This window comes from Hyperolius riggenbachi, chromosome 5 (assembly GCF_040937935.1).
Source record: "Hyperolius riggenbachi isolate aHypRig1 chromosome 5, aHypRig1.pri, whole genome shotgun sequence".
In the NCBI taxonomy this organism is placed as follows: domain Eukaryota; kingdom Metazoa; phylum Chordata; class Amphibia; order Anura; family Hyperoliidae; genus Hyperolius; species Hyperolius riggenbachi.
In genome coordinates this window covers 173,640,082-173,661,706 of record NC_090650.1, presented here as the reverse complement: position 1 = coordinate 173,661,706, position 21,625 = coordinate 173,640,082, and the positions used below count along the sequence as shown (strand labels likewise).

At 43.2% G+C, this 21,625-nt stretch overlaps 1 protein-coding gene across 5 annotated transcripts in view; it reads left to right on the top strand.

Annotated features, from left to right (window-relative positions):
• Positions 1–21,625, top strand: part of ROPN1L (rhophilin associated tail protein 1 like) — a 424,846-nt gene that overhangs the window by 199,236 nt on the left and 203,985 nt on the right. For all 5 annotated transcript variants that reach the window (XM_068234529.1, XM_068234526.1, XM_068234527.1 and 2 more), the window contains one exon: positions 13,084–13,245. In XM_068234529.1, the coding sequence (XP_068090630.1) occupies positions 13,084–13,245 (162 nt within the window). The remainder of the gene's footprint in view (positions 1–13,083; positions 13,246–21,625) is intronic.

Here is a 21,625-nt window from a genome sequence, read left to right as displayed (position 1 = left end):
ATCCTGCATTCAAAACTTGCAAAACTTTTTCTGCTGTTATGATTTGGAGTTATCACATACTTAAGGATTACTGGCCTTTTAGTAGTCGTGCCAAAGAATTGCATGATGGGGGTTCTTTTTATCTATAATCTATTCCTCCTCTTCCCTTTATTTCCCTGCCAGCTCCTTATCTGAAACCTGATCCCCTAATCACTTGTGTTTACAAGCAAGGCTGAGGCGACTCAGCGATTGGAGGAGACAAGAAAAAAAGTAAAGGGCAGAAATGACATCACGAGTTAGCCTTAACTGTGGGCAAAAGACATGGCCCCCACCAGGAACAGAATTCTCGTAATTTACTATATAACATTCACTGAAATCAAACCGTGGACAGTATAATACAGGTGTTATGTAAGTAGATCAAGTATTTATCTACTTATATATGTGTTTTTTTCCCTGGCATAGTATGGCTGATCCTACTGCTTTAACAGCACAGATATTATTTCCAGTAGAGGAAGAGTTAAGAAACTTCAGTTGTTATCTAGGCAAAAGAGCTTATCTAAGCTCCAGGACCAATTTGGCTGTTGCTTTCTGGAGTATTTATACATCAAAGAAACAGTCAGGGACAGAATCAGATAACATTTTTACTCCTAGTTCAAAGGGTCATTACCTCTACTTGTGTTATAGTTTAAAATGCAGAGTGTGGCTTGTAATTGCAATTATTAGAGAATTATGCAAAGTTATAAAGAAAAACTATATATCTAAAAATTAAAATATGATACTAATTTATTTGCTACTAATGTTCTATTAATTACCAGTACTACACATACAACTACATCATAAGTTTTTTTTTTTTTTCACTTCAGTGTCACTTTAAATGTGACATAGCAATCATTAAGTATAACTTAGAAGAAAAGTTAACAAGTAAAATGGTAGACATCGTGGATGTTTCGTTTTTCAGGCTCTCTACAATCACGTTCTTGTTCCCATTTTCTGTGTACATTTTTCATTTTGCAGCAAAACAATGCAAAATGATAATAGAATTAGAAAAGCGCACAGTATGTGGGAAAAAAGCAGAAGGTTGACTTTTTTTGCCAAATAGAAAAATGAAAAATGCAAAAATGAACCACAGACAAAAAACCTTTGATTCTTGAGTGGCCCACTTGATTAACTTTAAAGAGGAACTCCAGTGACAATAATGAAATGAATAAAAATGCTTAATTTTTACAATACCCGTATTTTTCGGACTATAAGACGCTCCGGACTATAAGACGCACCTAGGTTTAGAGGGCAAAAATCAGGGGGAAAAAACCCTACTAAACCTGGTGTGTCTATGGTGCAGGAGGGTCTTATGGACCTACACTGCCAGCTACACTAGCTCCTGCTGCTCCAATAACTACCCTACATTAACCCTTGTTGCACCACCAGCTACACTAACCACTCTACTGCTACTCTACACTAACTTACTACTGCTGCCCCAATAACATCATCATATTATCCCCTGCTACCCCCTAAAACCTACACTAAGCTACAATGCCTACAAACTACCTACACTAAGCTATAAATAAACGTTTCATACTTACCAATCCTAGGGGAGAGGAATTTTGCTGGGCTGCTGACTGTTGATAGTGGGCTGCTGTTGATCCAGCTGCTGGGGATGTTTAGAGAGCGTCAGGGTCGAGTTCGTGCTGTGATCATTGGCAAAGATGCCCCCTTCCGCTACAAGAACTGGAGTCACGTGGGCAGCTCCAGCTGATGGCCCACGTGACTCAGAGCCAAGGATGTCCTCCACTGCCGATGTCTCCTTTCTGGTGGCAGTAAAGAAGCAGGGACATCGTGCCGGTGGCAACAGGCAAGGACCATATGGAGCCGCTGCGGGAACCCGGAAGACTTGCGTCCATGCCCCTCAATACCCGCGCGAGACAGCAAGCACGCCAGATCCCAAGCTGGAGTCACGTGGGCAAGTCCAGCTGATGGCCCACGTGACTCAGAGCCGCTGATGTCCTCCACTGCCGAAGTCTTCGTTCGGGGGCAGTAGAGAAGCAGGGACATCTGTGCCGGTGGCAAAGACCATATGGAGCCGCTGCATGAACCCGGAAGACTAGCGTCAATGCTGCTACACACCCACGCAAGACAGCAAAGCACGCCGGGTTACAAGCCAGAGTCACGTGGGCAGCTACAGCTAATGGCCCACGTGACTCAGAGACGCTGATGTCCTCCACTGCCGAGTGCCGATGACCGATGTCTCAGTTCGGGTGACGGTAAAGAAGCGGGGACATCGTGCCAGTCACAAGGATCAGATGGATCACTGCAGGAACCCAGAAGATGCATGTCCATGTTGCTACATATCCGCACGAGACAGCAAGCATGCTGTCACAAATGCACAAGGCGTTTGCCGCTCAGCTGCAGAGAGGAGGGACAGAAAGTAACCAAGGAAGGAGGAGAGCCGATGATTCGTGCACACGGAAGCAGGATGTAGGACTCGGAGCCCACGGCTGAATAGGTGAGGGCTTCCAGTACCTCCTACACCTGCTTGTGGGGGACATCTGGCTGCACATTCGGACTATAAGACGCACTGACTCCCCCCCCCCCCCCCCATTTTTAGGGGATAAAAAGTGCGTCTTATAGTTCGAAAAATACGCTAATTATAAATGATTTAGTCAGTGTTTGCCCATTGTAAAATCTTTCCTCTCCTTGATTTACATTCTAACATTTATCACATGGTGACATCTTCACTGCTAAAAGGTGATGTCTGTGGAAGGAGATGCAGCTTTTTTGGATAGCTTTTATTTCCAACAATGCAACAGGGCTCCAACAATGTGATGTCAGCATAATATCAGCCACACAGACCCCCCTGATGATCCATTTGAGAAAAAGAAAAGATTTCTCATGGGAAAGGGGATATCAGCTACTGATTGGGATGAAGTTCAATCCTTGGTTACGGTTTTTCTTTCATTATATTTGCGGCAGTGTTTGTTACCCAGTATGTGGCAAAATGTCTGTGATTTAATAAATGTGCTCCCTGCTTCCTATACTGTAATGTTAACACCTATCTAGCACATTAACCCCTTGTGTTAACTGTACCTAGCCTTAGGATGTGTACACACTTTCAATGCCTTCTGCCTATGGCATAATTATACATAGTTACATAGTTATTTAGGATGAAAAAAGACATGCATCAAATGAGTTCAATCAGAAAATAAGGTACAACACTATTTAGTCTTTTTAAAGATATATGCGCTCTGTACGTTACGATATACAGAAACAGTCCTGTATAACTTCAGATCCAACACATGCACCAATCTGGTTGTCCACGATGGCCAGAAGTCATAGCCCTCAGAAAAGACATAAAACTCTATATAGCAGTAATAGTGTAGTATCCTCTTATTAGCGTGATACAGAAACTGGAAAAAGACAAGCACAAAGAAACACCCGGCCACCGGGAGCCCGATCTGGTGTAATACCCTCTTGATAGGTTCAAAGTACAGAATTTTGGTGAAACTATACTCACAAAGGTGGGTTGCTCTAAAGAGGCAACCACTCGTGCATGCAGATGGAGAAATACCGTCTCCACTCTGCCTTTCTCCGTAGCTTCTTGGTCGCAACTCCAAAAATGAAAAGATATTTTCAGCTCTCCTGGTGAGAGAGAGTGAAAAAACTCCTACTAAGTACGATAAGATAGATAAATTTGGAATGTTAGGAGGCGCCTAATTGGAATAATATATAGGTCATCGAATTGAGAGGTTGAGTCTAGGTGGATTCTCTTAGAAGAGATACATTAAAATAAAATAAAGTTTCTTTATCGATATGGTAAAATATGATTTCATTTATTAATTGCGAACAGCACTGGGAAAACGCGTTTCTCGGCGTAAGCCGCTTCCTCAGGTCCAATGAGTGCCTTAACATAGAATAAAACACAGGATGGCACTCAGAACATTTTCAACTGTGAGCATAACATAAACATACCACTAGGCATATAAATAAAAGTATAGCATAGTAAAACATACATAAATAAATAAACATAAAACTTACTGACAGCTACTACAAATGAGACCATTGTCGTCTGTAGGTATAATCTATCTTGTTTCTCCCCATACATTGTTAGGATGTGATAAAAGTAAATATGCCCATATGTAAATATTAAAATGTGGCAGATAAAACTAGCATATCTGTGGTACACCAATTAATATTTCTGTAGTGTACCTTGTGGCCAGACTCTAAACATAGAAAACGCTAAAGGTCTAAACATATAATAAAGGCGGTGAGCATCAGCTGAGTAAAATCTGTATCTGTACAATATACGGGCAGCAGCACTACAGTCGCACCCACCTTCCGCTCTGCACAGCTGTTTTACCCTTATAATATTTATAGCCCCTGCCACTAATGCCTGCCTATATAATACACGAGCAGCAGCATCTATTTGCTCTTACTATCCTCTCCACTTCGCCTCCTTTACCAGATCCCAGTTCTACTTTCCTCCCGGCAGAGGCCGCCACATCTGGCCCATTTTATGTTTACATCCCTTCTTCTTGCCCACCACAAGATGGCCGTGACCTGCCCAATATGGCTGCCCATTCTCCCGTAGTGGCCTCGGCAAGATGGCCACCGCCAGCCCTTCTATCCACCCAAACATGGCCGCCACCCCGTCCCCCGGACCTCCGCTCAGTGCCCATTTGCAATATGGCCGCGGCGACACTTCCGCCATGACCATCCGCACTTTGCCGCTCTTTCCCCATTGGCTGTCCCTTCTGGCGGCCGCCGCCGCTCGTCGTGACGCAAGGAGCGACTGCAACTCATTTAAACCCCGGACCGGAGGGCGCTCGGAAAGATACACAGGCGCCTCTGAACCTTTCATAGCGGTGTAGCCGGTAAGCACCTTTCCACCGCCTCCTTACACCCAGCGGGTGTCCCCGCTCTCACACCCACTGGGTCTCCCCTCTCTCCTCCTTCTCCCCCATCCCGACCTCTGGGCACCCACCCTAATCCCGCTAGTAATACCTGCCCCGTACTTCCCCCCCCCCTTCCCCTCCGAGCCTCCCCCATCCCTCCCTTTCAGATACACTATACAGATTTTACTCAGCTGATGCTCACCGCCTTTTTTATATGTTTAGACCTTTAGAGTTTTCTATGTTTAGAGTCTGGCCACGGGGTACACTACAGAAATATTAATTGGTGTACCACAGATATGCTAGTTTTATCTGCCACATTTTAATATTTACATATGGGCATATTTACTTTTATCACATCCTAACAATGTATGGGGAGAAACAAGATAGATTATACCTACAGACGACAATGGTCTCATTTGTAGTAGCTGTCAGTAAGTTTTATGTTTATTTATTTATGTATGTTTTACTATGCTATACTTTTATTTATATGCCTAGTGGTATGTTTATGTTATGCTCACAGTTGAAAATGTTCTGAGTGCCATCCTGTGTTTTATTCTATGTTAAGGCACTCATTGGACCTGAGGAAGCGGCTTACACCGAGAAACGCATTGTCCCAGTGCTGTTCGCAATTAATAAATGAAATCATATTTTACCATATCGATAAAGAAACTTTATTTTACTTTATTTTATCTCTTCTAAGAGAATCCACCTAGACTCAACCTCTCAATTCGATGACCTATATATTATTCCAATTGGGCGCCTCCTAACATTCCAAATTTATCTATCTTATTAGCGTGCACCTCCTCCTTCACGTGTACAATACACTCCGTAAGGTGAACACCGACATATTATATATGCAATGCGCTCATTAGATAAATTTGCTGCATAAGGGCACAAGTAATCATCATCAACCAGGATATTACAGAAATTCCCCTCCGGTCTCCTCTCAGATATAGGTAACTTTTTCCTCAGAGCAAAAATACCAATGATACATAGTGCAATATTCTCCAGTCTGGTTGCACCTTCACCACCCCATGAGTGAGCACAGCTATCCGCACCTCACACTGGGGTTGATTCCCTAAACTGTGCTATGACAAATAGCACACCTTATCAGAGATACCACGCCTTATCATAGATAACACGCCTTATAAAAATTAACACGCCTTATCAGAATAGTATAGCGAGCACTACAAACCCGCAGGGGCTTAGGGCAAGACGAGTGCCATTGCCAATTAGCAGGCATAAGTTGGTAGCGCTTGCTATGCTACTCTGATGAGGCATGCTAACTTTGATAAGGCGTGCTATTTGTCATAGCACGGTTTAGTGAATCAACCCCACTATGTGTGTCTACACCCGTGCAACAATGATTGTGTTGCCCAGAGGATATGCTACTCAATAACAAGCAGCAAAATACAACAATCTGCACCTCACAGTGTGAACCAACAGCAGTGCCACACAGTTGCGCTCACCCGATTAACATGCTGCTCAGTGATAAACAGCAAAAACGTTTTGTATATCTCCTTGCTTGCTTCTCATGTATTCCTAGGAAAAAGGCATTCATCCTCCCTAAAAACTAAGCAAACACTCCCACAGCACAATAAAAACTTTAATATGACAATAAAATGGTGATATCACACTCACATGTTCCATAAGAAAAATAGCATATTCAGTAAAACTCCAGTGTCCTCGATTAGACTCTCATGCTCCATCCATGTGGCACCCTGTAGCTCCGCCTAACGTGTTTCGTTATGAAGACTCATCAGGGGCTTGTGATTGGACGGCACAAAAGAGGCTATATACCTATAATACCCTCCCACTTTCTCCAGCTTTGTGCATAAGCACTATAGGACAGACCAGCTTACCATGCTCCCCTCCCTTCCCCTAATGCTGGGGCCGTGAACTACATTATCCTTACTCCGTCCAACATCACTTCCCCCACTCAGATCTAAGATCTAACTCTGGCTTTTATACTGTGAAAATTACAGCTGTTTACATTTTCTCATTGAAGTCAATAGGGAAAATCTGATTGGTTGTTTGTGGCTCTGCCCACTTTTTTGGGTCCCCAAAATGTGACAGAATTTTTAGCTTCACCACATGATTAAGTGACCCTGGTTTAGTGAGTCTAACTTCAAAGCTATACGAGTGGCAAAACAAATTTTTCAGTGAAAGTCTATGAGAAAAATGTTTTTTTTGGGGGGCCACCACAGGGGCACGAATGGTGGGATTGCTTAACAAAGCAAAAGCAACCTGCACAGCTATAGGCAGAACACGTGTGCAAAGTTTCATAACTGTACTCCTAAAACTCTGGTAGGTGTAGCGCAGAGAAAATGGCTAAATTTCATTGGCTTATGGTAGCTCTGCCCACTTTGGGGTGCCCCCCTAAATAGATATTTTTATTCGGGGTGACAGCAACAATATGTAGTCTGAGTTTGGGGAGTGTAGCTTCAAAGCTGTCAAAGCCAATACGAAAAAAGGGGTCTTTGGTGTTCCGCCGGACAGGCGCGGTAGGTGGGATCGCTTACTAAAGCGATTGTGGACAGACCAAATTCGATCAGCTGGACCGTCACTGATGTTCTGTCATTGAGCTACCTCAACCGAAACATATGGGCTGGAAAACCGCCATCGCCTGCACTCTCGGCATCGTGTGCACCAGTCCAGCACGGCCATCACTACACAAACAGCTGTTTGCGGTGTGTTACACAGTGAGTTTGGTCTGTCAGTGTGAAGCAGTACACTACTTACTCTACCTGCTGATCCATGTCCACACACCCAAGATGTTTTCAAACACTGTATGCCTCCAATTTAGGAATGCAATGTGATTTCTGCCCTTTAGGGATTATAACCCTGCTGTGCGTGAAATCCGTATTTTCCCTGGTACTTTTGGCGTGTATCCCACTCTGGCATGCCCTGCTCCAGGTGTTAGACCACTTGAAACATCTTTTCCATTACTTTTGTGGCCAGAAACAGTGTTTTTAGTTTTTCAAGTTCGCTTGCCCATTGAAGTCTATTGCATAGTTACATAGTTATTTGTGTTGAAAAAAGACATCCATCAATCGAGTTCAACCAGAGAACAAAGTACAACACCAGCATGCTTCCTCACATATTCCTGTTGATCCAGAGGAAGGCGAAAAACCCTTACAAGGCATGGTCCAATTAGCCCCAAAAGGGAAAAAAATCCTTCCCAACTCCAGATGGCAATCAGATAAAATCCCTGGATCAACATTATTGGGCATTACCTAGTAATTGTAGGCATGGATGTCTTTCAACGCAAGGAAAGCATCTAAGTCCCCTTTAAAAGCAGGTGTAGAATTTGCCATAACTACTTCCTGTGGCAATGCATTCCACATCTTAATCACTCTTATTGTAAAAAACCCTTTCCTAAATAAATGGCTAAAGCATTTTTCCTCCATGTGCAGATCATGTCCCCTAGTCCTTTGAGAAGGCCCAGGGACAAAAGGCTCATCCGCCAAGCTTTTATATTGCCCTCTAATGTATTTATACATGTTAATAAGATCCCCTCTAAGGCGTCTTTTCTCTAGACTAAATAAACCCAGTTTATCTAACCTTTCTTGTTAAGTGAGACCTTCCATCCCATGTATCAATTTTGTTGCTCGTCTCTGCACCTGCTCTAAAACTGCAATATTTTTCCTGTAATGTGGTGCCCAGAACTGAATTCCATATTCCAGATGTGGCTTTTCTAGAGAGTTAAACAGGGGCAATATTATGCTAGCATCTCAAGTTTTTATTTCCCTTTTAATGCATCCCAAAATTTTGTTAGCTTTAGCTGCAGCGGCTTGGCATTGAGTACGATTATTTAACTTGTTGTTGATGAGTACTCCTAAGTCCTTCTCCAAGTTTAATGTCCCCAACTGTATCCCGTTTATTTTGTATGGTGCTAGACCATTGGTACGACCAAAATGCATGACTTTACATTTTTCAGCATTTAATTTCATCTGCCATTTATGTGCCCATATAGCCATCCTATCCAGATCCTGTTGCAATATGTCCCTATCTTCCTGAGAGTTGATGATTCTGCACAGTTTTGTATCATCTGCAAAAATAGCAACATTGCTTACTACTGCATCTACTAGGTCATTAATAAATAAATTGAAGAGCACTGGACCCAGTACAGACCCCTGCTAACAGTCACCCATTTTGAGTATGATCCATTGAACACAACTCCTTGTTTTCTGTCCATTAGCCAGTTCCCTATCCATGCACACAGACTCTTCCCCAGTCCTTGCATCCTCAACTTTTGCACCAGACTTTTGTGTGGAACAGTATCGAAGGCCTTTGCAAAGTCCAAGTATATAAGATCTACAGCATTCCCAATATCCACATTAGCGTTCATTACCTCATAAAATCTGAGCATGTTAGTCAAACAGGACCTGTCTTTAGTAAACCCATGTTGATGCTGAGAAATAAGATTATTTTCTACTATGAAGTCATGTATAGTATCTCTTAGTAACCCCTCAAATAGTTTGCATACAACTGATGTTAAGCTTACAGGTCTATAATTTCCTGGATCAGATTTTTTGCCCTTCTTTCTCGAACTTTGGGGAAGTTTGCGTTCGCGATTCGCGAACTTAAAATCTAAGGTTCAAGCCATCTCTACGTATATGTGACCAAGAAGGGCACCAAAAAGATTTGATATCACAAATCTATACTCTCCTGCTCAGTAAATCAGGCTCTTGGACCCCAGACCACCCATATATGTCAAAATGGGCAACTTCCCTTTCTAAATCCATTTCAATGGAGGACTGGGAAGAAATTTGGGATAATGCTAAACACTCCTCAATGTGCACTCAGATACGGGAAATATATATATACAAGATTCTTTATTGATGGTACCTTACGCCTGAATGACTATCTAAGATATACCCAGACACCTCTGACCTATGTTGGAGAGGTTGTAACAATAACGGTAACATAGAACATTTATTTTGGTCTTGCCCATTGATAATATCATTATGGTCTGAGGTCCAGAGCCTTATTTTATCTACCACTGGCTCTATGATCCCATTTGACCCCCTTCATATGTTATTAGGTAAACCTCTCCGAGAAATAAACAGACATACCAATTGTCTTATTACTCATACTGTATACTGACAGCCACCAGATTAGGAATAGCTTCTTCTTGGAAAAAGCTTGTTCCCCCAGACATTTCTGAAGTCATCCTCAAAGTTAATTGGACAAGATCTATGGAACAACTTACTGCCTCTTTACGAGACTCAGAACAGAATTTCCACCAAGTCTGGGACTCCTGGCCCTTTTTATCACCCATCTACCAGCCACTCTTAACCTACCAATTTGAATAACTATACAGTCTATTTCTTTTCCTTTCTTTTTCTTCCTCTTATGACATGCCTATATATCATCTCACCTTGTTATAATCTGCTATTAAGGTTTACTGTTATGAACATTTAACATTTTTCAACTGTGTAGAAGTGTTGTATTACTGCTATACTGTTTTGATGAATATTTCATATACTTGTTGTACAATTTGAGAAATCTTGAAAGTAATAAAAAGAAGTATGATGAAAGATATCTGATCTGCATGCCTGTTCAGGGTCTATGACAGGGGCATCGCTAGGGCCTTTGATCCGGGGCACCGGCCTGGAACCTGTTGCCATGGTGCCCCGGATCTACTGAGTGGCAGGAGGGGGCACTGGGTGGAGCGGCGGAGGGAGCGGGCAGTTAAAAACTGGGGGAACCTACCTATCTAATCTATACTGGGGGATGCTACCTATATAACCTATACTGGAGGACCCTACCTATGTAATCTACTCTGGGGGAAGCTACCTATATAACCTATACTGGGGGAACCTACCTATCTAACCTACGCTGGAGGAACCTACCTATCTAACCTACGCTGGGGGAACCTACCTATATAACCTACGCTGGGGGAACCTACCTATTTAACCTACGCTGGGGGAAGCTGCCTATATAATCTATACTGGGGGAAGCTGCCTATCTAACCTACACTGGGAGAAGCTGCCTATATAATCTATACTGGGGGAAGCTACCTATCTACAGCCAAGCAAAGCCCCAGGGCCCCAGCCCAGCAAAGCAGTGCCCTCAGCAAAGCAAACCCCCCAGCCTAGCAAAGCCTCCTGGTCCCAGCCCAGCAAAGCATACAGCAAAGCAAAGCCTAGTAAAGCCCCCAGTCCAGCAAAGCCCCCCAAAATGCCCCCAGCAAATTGCCCAGCCCAGCAAAGCCCCAGCAAGTCACCTAGCAAAGCCAGGCCGGCTCAACATCACCACCAGCCAGGCCGGCACAGCATCACCACCAGCCAGGCCAGCACAGCATCACCACTAGCCGAGTACAGTGCACAGGCCAGCCAGACGAAGGCAAGACAGAAGCCAGGTGAGGGGCTTATATATGTGAAATACTGCCTATTGAATATATTTAAGTTACGCCACTGCTATGTTCAAGTACATTTGGCCCCACCTATGACTACGCCCACTTTACACGGCATGGCCACGCCCATTTTTTTACCGCGCCGCACACTCGTTCCCTCTTTGTGTCCGGGGTGCCCCGGATCTCCCAGAAACCTAGAAACACTCCTGGTCTATGACTAAAAGTTTCAGAGGCAGGATAGACTAAAAGATCAGCAGGATAGACGATCAATGTGCATTGTTTAAAAGGAAATACACATGTCAGCCTCCATATCCATCTCGCCTCTGATTCACTTTCAGAGAAAAAAATGTAGTATGAAAAATCTTGGGAGAAAAGTTTGTTGAATTAAGGCCACAGAGACATGACAATATACAGTTAATGGAAATAATAAGATAAGGCAGTAAAATCTGGTTACATTACACAAAATAATGTCTTGAAATTTAAAAAAAATAAATAAAATGTAACATTAGGATCTGCTTGCAAAAATGTTTTTGCAACAAGTGGGAGCCATAGAGCTTTCCCTATCCTCTCCCCATTCCCAGGTTCCACTGTTTATTCAGCCTGCAGGTTTAATATGTCTTCAGCCCTCGTGTCCCAGACTACTTTTGAAGACAAGCGGATCCAAACTGGTCACACACGAGTCTAGGCTTGTGTATGTATAGTACGGATGTGCCCAGCTTTAGAAGCACTCAGAGACACAAGTGCTTTAAAGCCTTCAGAGGAGTCACAAAGGCACACATTTTGAACTGGGGACAGCAGGGAGAGAGGACTAGGGAAGTTCTATGGTATCCAGAACCTTCCCTCATCTACTTTTGGACCATAAGATGCACCAAGGTTAAGAGGACAAAAAACTGAAAAAATACTAAACCTGGTGTGTCCATGGTGCAGGGGCATCTTGTGGATGTTCTCCCCCCCATTTACTATGTCCCTGTTGTAATCCCCTTGAACCTTTTGTCCCCCTCAGTCCCCATGTGTTCTCCCCTGTCCCCTTATCTTCTTTTATCCCCATATCATTTTCTGCCCCTTTCAAAAGAAGAATCCCGTCTTGCCGATGGTGAAATTCACATACAGGCTAACCTAACTTTCTGGTACTGTCATGCACAGCAGCACATGAACATTCTGGTAAATGGGAGAGCTGGCTGCAGCTGTCACTGACTTACCACTCAGACCGTTCCGAGCAGCGCACCCCTGTGACCTCCATGGCTCTGTCTTCTGCCACCAGACAGAGCGACTAATCAGGCTGTGATCCTTTCTATCACAAGAGAGTGTAAATGCAGTTAACAAACCAGCCCAACTGTTCCGCACAGTGGAAAAACTCTGCAACCCGGCATGTCAAAAACTTAATATAGAGTCTTCAAAGGACCTCTGTGACCAATTTGCCCATTTCTTCACAGACAAAGTCTCCGCTATAAGGTGCTGCAACTAGCCCCACCAATCACCGCCGCTCTGCTTGTTAACTGGAGCCAATGGTCTTGGAGGTGGGACCACAGCTCCATCATTGAGGTCAATCTTTGGCCGAGCATGTATGAAGGGTAGTATGAAGAGTGGCTAAGGATGGTGGACACAGGAGGGACAGAAGAGGACATGGGGGAATGGTTCATTCAGTGAGTATGGTGGTGGTTGGCAGTTGTTGGGGACACCTTTGCACTGGTCCGAATCATAGTATACAGACCATAAGACGCAAGGGTGTCTTATGGTCTTAAAATTACTTTTTTTTAAGGTCACTTCAGGGTTGCTTTAAAGGACTCTAGAAACAGCCAATATATAGGACTTGGATTTGATTAAACAATTAAATCTGGTATTTATTTATTTTTTCAGTTGTCCTCAAAGATATTTGTAAATGAAAATGTATTGAAGCAAACATGGGAAGATCTTTGCCTGCCACAAGTACAGCTGCAAAGAATTTTGAAATTAGACAACTTTGGGAGTGAAGTGGAATGGATGAAATTTTTGGCTCTTGCTTGTAGTACTCTTGGTGCGGTAAGTTCTTCACAATAAATTAAAAAAAAAATGTTTGAGATTTTTGCACTGAATCATTCATGTTTCTTTGCATTTTTTTAAATAAACCGTAGATATCTATTATTTTAAATATTTGGTTACATCTAATAATCCAATCACATTTGGGTGGTTCATAGTTAATTAATTGATTAAGTTAAGCTATGTGTGATGATCCATAACATACAGTATATGCTGTAGGGGGTTACATCTAGCGGCTAGCCCATGAACTTTGCCAACTAGCTGATATTACCGTATCCATGCTAAAATCTGTGACCAGGTTGTGTTTAAAGGGAACCAGAGAGGAAGGACGGTAAAAAAAATAAAAAGATTTCATACATACCTGGGGCTTCCTCCAGCCCCATAAGCCCAGATCGCTCCTATGCCGCAATCATCCGCTTCCTCTATTGCCGGTACTGGGTCCCGTCACTTCCGGCGGACGCGACCTAGTGTCCGCATGCACAGGGGCTCCCTCCATACCCTTATGCAGGCGGCTGCGCAGTAAGGCGCCGAGAGAGCGCCAGTGATGCGGAAAATTGGCCGCGTGCTTCCGCCGACTGGCCGAAAGTACGGGACCCGGAACCGGCGAATACAGGCAGAGGAGAACGGCGGCGTGGGAGCGATCCAGGCTTATGGGGCTGGAGGAAGCCCCAGGTATGTATAAAATCTTTTACCTTCTTCAGCTCTGGTTCTCTTTAAACTCATCTCACATTTTCATCTGGGCCAGTTGCCAAGGCAAGATATGAGGGGCTGAGGGACTTCTTAAGCCTCCGGGCTTCATTCAGAGGTTGTCTGTTGTCGTGAATACCTTGTGTGTCAGTGCTCAGACCTTAGACTAGATCCCAGGTGTTGAAACCACGGACTTCACACCTAGACTAGGAAATAAAATACCGCCGCTTAAAAGGGCTAACACCTCAACATATCCGAGATAACCTTAGCTTTGATGAATTGACTGACTCCAGCTTGGACCCTGATACTCTGGTGTTTAAATACAACAAATGTGTGTCCTCCACCTTTGAGACCATTGCTCCTCTGTGCACCAAATACCTTACTTCACACCATCATGCACAGTGGTTTGATAACGCTATAAAAGAGCTGAAAAGGCAAGGCCGAAAACTTGAGAGACTGTGGCGCAAATCTCAGTCCCCAGAAGACAAACATGCCTTAATCCTCCACTTGAAAAATTACCAAAAGGTAATCACAGGAAAAAAATCATCCTTTCTATCACAAGAGATTGTAAATGCAGTTAACAAACCAGCCCAACTGTTCCACACAGTGGAAAAACTCTGCAACCCGGCATGTCAAAAACTTAATATAGAGTCTTCAAAGGACCTCTGTGACCAATTTGCCCATTTCTTCACAGACAAAGTCTCCGCTATAAGGTCCGCCATCCAACTTACAGCATCTGAGCCTAATATAGCGCCGAAGACCATTAGCAGAGACAACGTAACACCTTGGTCAAACTTCAAAGAAATTGATGAAGAAGCCACATCAAGCATCCTCCTTCACCTACGCCTAACTAACTGTTATCTGGATCCTGGCCCAACACAGTTCATGTTGAACTGCCCCGACCTGTTCGTACCGGTATTCCTCAAAATTGTTAACTGTTCCTTACAATCAGGGATATTTCCTGCTTTACTGAAGGAAGCAATCATCAGGCCTCTCCTCAAAAAACCCTCCCTGGATCCAGATGCAATGACCAGCTACAGACCTGTCTCTAACCTCCCCTTTCTGGGCAAGCTAATTAAAAAAGCTGTTTACCTCCAGCTAGAAGCCAAAATCCTACAAAACAACAGTTATGACCCATTCCAGTCTGGCTTCAGGAAACACCACAGCACTGAAACTGCCCTCATCCAAATATGCAACCACCTGCTCATGGCAAGAGACAGAGGAGAGTGCTCGATGCTCATACTGCTACATACTGCTAGACCTTTCTGCAGCCTTTGATACAGTTGACCATGACATCTTGATAAACAGGCTACAGAAATACTGCAGCATTGATGGCATAGTTCTTCAGTGGTTCCAATCCTTCTTAAATGACAGAACCCACAAAGTGTCTATGGGGCCCTTTCTGTCCACCCCTGTATCACTTAAGTATGGGGTGCCCCTGGGCTCAATCCTCTCTCCCCTGCTTTTCATGATTTACATGTTACCGCTTGGAAAACTAATCCAAAAACATGGCCTGACATACCACTGCTATGCAGACGACACCCAACTATTTCTTTCCTTCAAGCCTGGTGTGACAGACCCAACTCTAACTATAAACGCCTGCTTACGTGAACTACAGCAATGGATGAATGACAACTGGCTGAAACTAAATGCAGACAAAACTGAAGTCCTTCTGATTGGAGGGCAGAGCATGATAACAAAACAACTTCACTTGCAGTCTTCATCACTGGGAATAGGAGGCACGGATCTACACAGCTCTGATCATGTGCGTAGCCTGGGAGTTCTAATTGATGGGAATTTAAACTTCAGAACTCAAATCTCTGCTGTGGTGAAATCATCCTATTTTCACCTGAAGAACATTGCAAAAATCAAGCACCTCATCCCCCCAGAAGATCTGCCAACTTTAGTCCATGCCTTCATCACATCCCGACTGGACTACTGTAATGCTCTCTACACTGGCCTTCCAAAAAAGGTCTTGTACCGCCTACAGCTGATACAGAATACTGCTACCAGACTGCTAACCAACCAACCCCGTCACTGCCACATAACGCCAGTCCTGCACTCCCTTCACTGGCTACCTATAGAATGGAGGGTCCTATTCAAGATCGGCCTACTGACATTTAAATCCCTGAATAATCTGGGCCCTGGATACATGAAAGATATGTTGCAGCTGCATAGCAATCCTCGCATTCTCAGATCCACAGGTTCTAATAATCTAGTCAAACCCAGAGTCCACTTGGAAACTTTTGGTCCCAGAGCCTTCTGTCATGCTGCCCCTACGTTTTGGAACTCTCTACCTCAACAGATCAGGACAGCTCCATCCCTGGCCGTGTTTAATTCCAGACTGAAAACCCACCTATTCAGTTTGGCATTTGCAGAATTATAACTTTTGTTGTGTGAATACTTCATCCTACTACCAATTACTGAATCTGAGAGAGCCTAAGCGCTTTGAGTCCTATGGGAGAAAAGCGCTATAGAAATGTTATTGTATTGTATTGTATTGTATAATGTTTATATTGTACTGATTTCCTGTGTATGACTCTTGGCTAAACTCTGACTCCGATCTCGCTTTCTGATTCTGTACTTCTGCCTTTCTGCCTTAAAGTTGCTGAACCTCTGCCTGATTACCGACTCCTCTCCTGCCTCACGATTCTGTACCGATGCTTACCCCTCTGTTGCTGAACCTCTGCCTGATTACCGATTACTCTCCTGCCTCACGATTCTGTACCGATACTTACCACTCTGTTGCCGAACCTCTGCCTGATTACCGATTACTCTCCTGCCTCACGATTCTGTACCGATACTTACCTCTCTGTTGCCGAACCTTGCCTGTCAGACCATCCTACTCACCAGTGAGCTCCTCTGGTGAAGTTATTCTTTAGTGCAGTACTGTGTGCGGTTTCTGCTCCTAGGCTGCAGTACAGTCTGAATCACCTGCTTCTCAGGCGATCATTAGTGCAGTACTGTTTGTATCTCCTGCTCCTAGGCTACAGTACAGTCTGAGTCACCCGCTCTTCGGGTGATCACTCGGCTGCAGTACACTTTGAATCACCCGCTCCTCGGGAGATTCGGTCTCTTTAGTATTGTATCTCCAGCTTGCTGGAGCTTGTACCCTATTACACGGTCAGTGTACCGATAGTACCTCACCAGCCCCTCTGGTGAGGTCTCATAAAACTATTAAAGTTACAGTTGCACCAAACACTACACACTCAGCTCTTTGTGTTGCTATACTGGTATTATTGGTGATTCTGCAAATCACACATAATCAAGTATAGCGTCTGCATTATTGGTGATTCTGCAGATCACCAAATAATCAGACATCTGAGTTGCGACACCCAACCGTTACAGAACAACAGACCAGTAAAATATGGAGGGACTCTGCCACCGGGTCGATGTGTTAACCACCACGGTTAATGAACTCATTAAAACGGTTAACGCACAACAGACTCAGGTTGAGCAACTGACTGACTCAGTTAACCGTTTACTAGACCCTAATGCACGAGTGTCACCCCTTCTGTGATCGAGCCGAGGGTGCCCCCACCTGAGAAATTTTCAGGGCATCGCTCAGATTTTCGTAATTTTAAGCATAGATGCTTATCATATTTTGAGTTACGACCCGTTTCTTCCGGTACAGAAGGTCAGAGGGTCACTTTCATTAAGACTTTATTGTCTGGAGATTCCCAGTCCTGGGCGTATAGTCTCCCTATGGGGCATGAGGCCTTGACCTCAGTGGAGGAGTTCTTTAAGGCCATGGCCGTAATTTACGACGATCCCGATTTAGCAGTAACTTCTGAAAGGAAGTTAAAGACCCTCAGGCAGGGTCACAGTCCAGTTGAGGTTCATGCTGCTGAGTTCAGGAGATGGGCAGTGTCAGCCAGGTGGGGGCAATACGCACTCTGTTTTTTGTCAGGATTGTCTGACGCCGTGTCTGATCTCATGTTGGGTCATCCAGAACACAAGACTTTGGATGAGGCCATATCTTTGGCCATCAAGATTGATAGGCGAGTTCGCTATCAAAAGCAAACTCGGGCTAAGCCCTCAAGAAACTTCTCTTCTTGTACTTTCTCAGCTCCTATGCCTTCCTCTCCACCCGCTGACGAGCTAATGCAGATTGGACAGGCCAAGCTCTCAGAAGTGGAGAAAAAGAGAAGGCGAGCAGAGAAACTATGTTTGTACTGCGCCGATAAAGGGCATATGGTTTCTGCTTGTCCTAAGAAGGCGGTAAACTCTATCGCCTAGGAGTAGCTGGAGGTACTACCCTAGGCAATCCAGTGTTACCTCTAAATAATAAACGTGTGTTGCTTCCGTGTACTATCACCTGGGAGGGCCAGGTTCACACTACCCAGGCTTTTATAGATTCAGTTATGTGGTATAACAACAGAGGCGCCAAGTAGAGTAAAATTAGTTAAAATTGTTAAAAAGGGGGAAGTGGGTGGACTCACCTCCCTTCTGAAAAAATGGCCAGACAACGGGCAGGTTACTTCAAGTTTAAAGTAACATTTATTATGAGCTCCAAAAGTGCAACGCGTTTCACGGGTAACAGTCCCGCTTCTTCAGGCAAACAATTTTTGGAAGGAAGCTGGGGAAGGGAAACAAAAGAGAAAAGGGGAATGCCAGAGGAACGCTAGATACAAGCACCCGAAGATGCACCAAAACTACAAAAATGTCATGAAAGACTTACAAACAGCGGTAAGGCTATGCATAAATCATAAATTGCATAATAACTTACATAATAAATTACAGCAGAATCCATAACACATAAATAAAATGACTGTGCAATTGTAACAGGTACATGGGGGTGCATCATAAAAACAAACGGCAATAATATAGTCAGTGGGTATGAATGAAGGTGTTGTTATGCATATAGAATGGATTGAAGCATTATTCAAAATGGTGCGATTATTCAAAATCGGTGCGATTGTAATGGTGTTATTCGAAATGCATATGTGAGGTAGCATGTAAAGTAGCATAGCGCTGCAGTTAACTCTAGGATTTTGTGTGCATAGAAGCCACTGATCTTAATGAGTTGCATATAATATGGACAAGTGCAAAGTAGTGTAGAATATACAAAACATAATGGTACTATGCATCAAAATAAATGAATATACTAAAACAATTATATATGTACATGTACATGTACATTGGCGATGTGATACACCGTTCTGACAAATTAGCTATCAGTGGAGGAGGGGAGGAGATGTATAAAAATGTGCTTATACAACAGTGGAAGGACTATGCATAAATTATAAATTGCATAGTAACTTACATAATAACAGCAGAGTCCATAGCACATATATAAAATGACTGTGCAATTGTATCAGGTACATGGGGGTGCATCATAAAACAAACCGCCAATAATATGGTCAATGAGTATGAATGAGGGTGTTATGCATATAGAATGGATTGAAGCATTATTCAAAATGCATATGTAAAGTGACAGTGCGATTGAAGTGGTGTTATTCAAAATGCATATGTGAGGTAGCATGTAAAGTAGCATAGCGCTGCAGGTAAACTCTAGGATTTTGTGTGCATAAAAGCCACTGATCTTAATGAGTTGCATATAATATGGACAAGTGCAATGTAGTATAGAATATACAAAACATAATGGTACTATGCATCAAAATAAATGAATATACTAAAACAATTATATATGCACATTAGCAATGTGATAAACCGTTCTGACAAATTAGCTATCATTGGAAGAGGTGAGGAGATGTATAAAAATGTACTTATAAAAACATTAGACTTACCAAAGTCGGGTCAAGAGCCAGATATAGCGCCTCTGTGGGGTTGGGGATGCTCTGACTCTCATTTATATATCAATTGAGGGCAGGAGTGGAAGTCCTTATTGGTCTGTGGTCAGCCAGGTGTGGGCGGTGTAGGGGAGGATAAAGTGTGTGTTGTGTGCATGTTAAACAGGACGTGGGAGAAAGAATCTGCATAGGAATAAATGTGGTGAAATCAGAGGAATAATCCGTTCAAATACGGACATGGGGGGGGGGAGTTTATTGGTTACAGTATGTATTTATCTGGAACAACCCGGGGCACGAGGGAGTTGAAGAAAGCAGACAAGTTATAAATATATAACAAAGCGCATAAAATATAGCAACAAAGCATAAAAACAGCATATGATAAAAGGGGTTAAAAATTGGTTCGTATCAAACTGTGCATGAAGTGAGGTTAAAAATGCTTGTGTCAGCACTCACTCGGAGTCGATATATAGCTTGGAGGTGGAAGAAAACAATAAGATGTTTTCAATTTTTGTATAAATGCAAAACTATGTCAAATTGCATAAAATTGTATGAGCCACAAAATTCAATACCGAACCAATAGTTATTAGCCGCATATAAAAATTATAAACATAAAAATGTATGCAACAAAAATAAAAAATAAAAACAGGATCACAAAGATTGGGTGAGAATAAAAGAGAGAACCAAATAAATAAATTTAAAAGTATAATTCAATAAATTTTTTCTAATTGTTCATTTAAACCTTCTGGTGTCAGTGTTTTAAGAATTTGAATCCAGAACATTTCCTTATTCCTAAGAACCTCAAAAGCATTCTGCGGTGGAATGGACTCGATTAGTGTGAATTTGAGTGTTTGCGGGTTACAATTGTGAATGGAACTGAAATGGCGGGAGACGCTGTGAAGTTGGTAGTTTTTTAATATATTTCGTTTGTGTTGTCCTATTCTGCTTCGGACAAGCTGGGTGGTTCGTCCTACGTATTGAATGTTGCAAGAACAGGAGATTACATAGATAACGTTCCTGGAGGAGCAGGTGATGTGTTGTTTAATGTCATATTGGGTTTTGATGGTATTTGATGAGAAGGAATTGGTATTATTAATAAAACAACAGGCAGTGCATCTGGAGTTTTCACAGGGGAAGGAACCTGGGTTTGAGTTAGGAGTGGTCGTCATGTCACTGGGGATATGGTGGCGGAGCTTGCTGGGTGCTAGGAGGCTTTTTAGGTTAGGAGCCCTTCTAAATGTGAGCAGAGGGGTTTTGGGTATGGTTGGTTTAAGGTGGGGATCCTGTGCCAGAATCTCCCATCTGTTTTGTAATATGGATCTAATCTGTTTGTGGTGTTGGCTGAATCCAGTAATGAATCTGGGAAACACATTGGGAAGGGTTAAGGAAACGGTCATGCGGGTATTGGTGGCCGTGGCCTTCCATTTCGCATCTTTAATCAGTTTTTTTGGGTAACCCCGTTCGATGAACTTTTTAGTAAGAATGTCGGATTGGGAATGGTAGTCTGCGAGGTCAGTGCAATTACGGAAAATTCTGCGGTACTGGCTGTAGGGTGTATTAGTGGTCCATGGGCGGTGATGGTGGCTGTCAAAATGGATATAGTTATTGGAATCTACTTTTTTGAAATGTGTCTTGGTTTTGATGTTGTTAGTGTCAATGAATAGAACCAGATCCAGAAAGTCAATGGTGTTTGGGTGGTGTTGATGAGTGAATGTTAGACCAGCTGGATTATCATTTAAAAAAGTGAGAAATGTGGGAATGAGGGACTGGTCGCCCTTCCAAATAAAAATCAGATCGTCAATGTATCTTTTGTATAAAACAATATTGTTGGTGAATGGATGTATCTGAGATAATTTGAGATGTTCCAATAGACCCATGGACAGATTGGCGTATGAAGGTGCAAACGAGCTGCCCATGGCAGTGCCCGAAATTTGGTGGTAATGGTT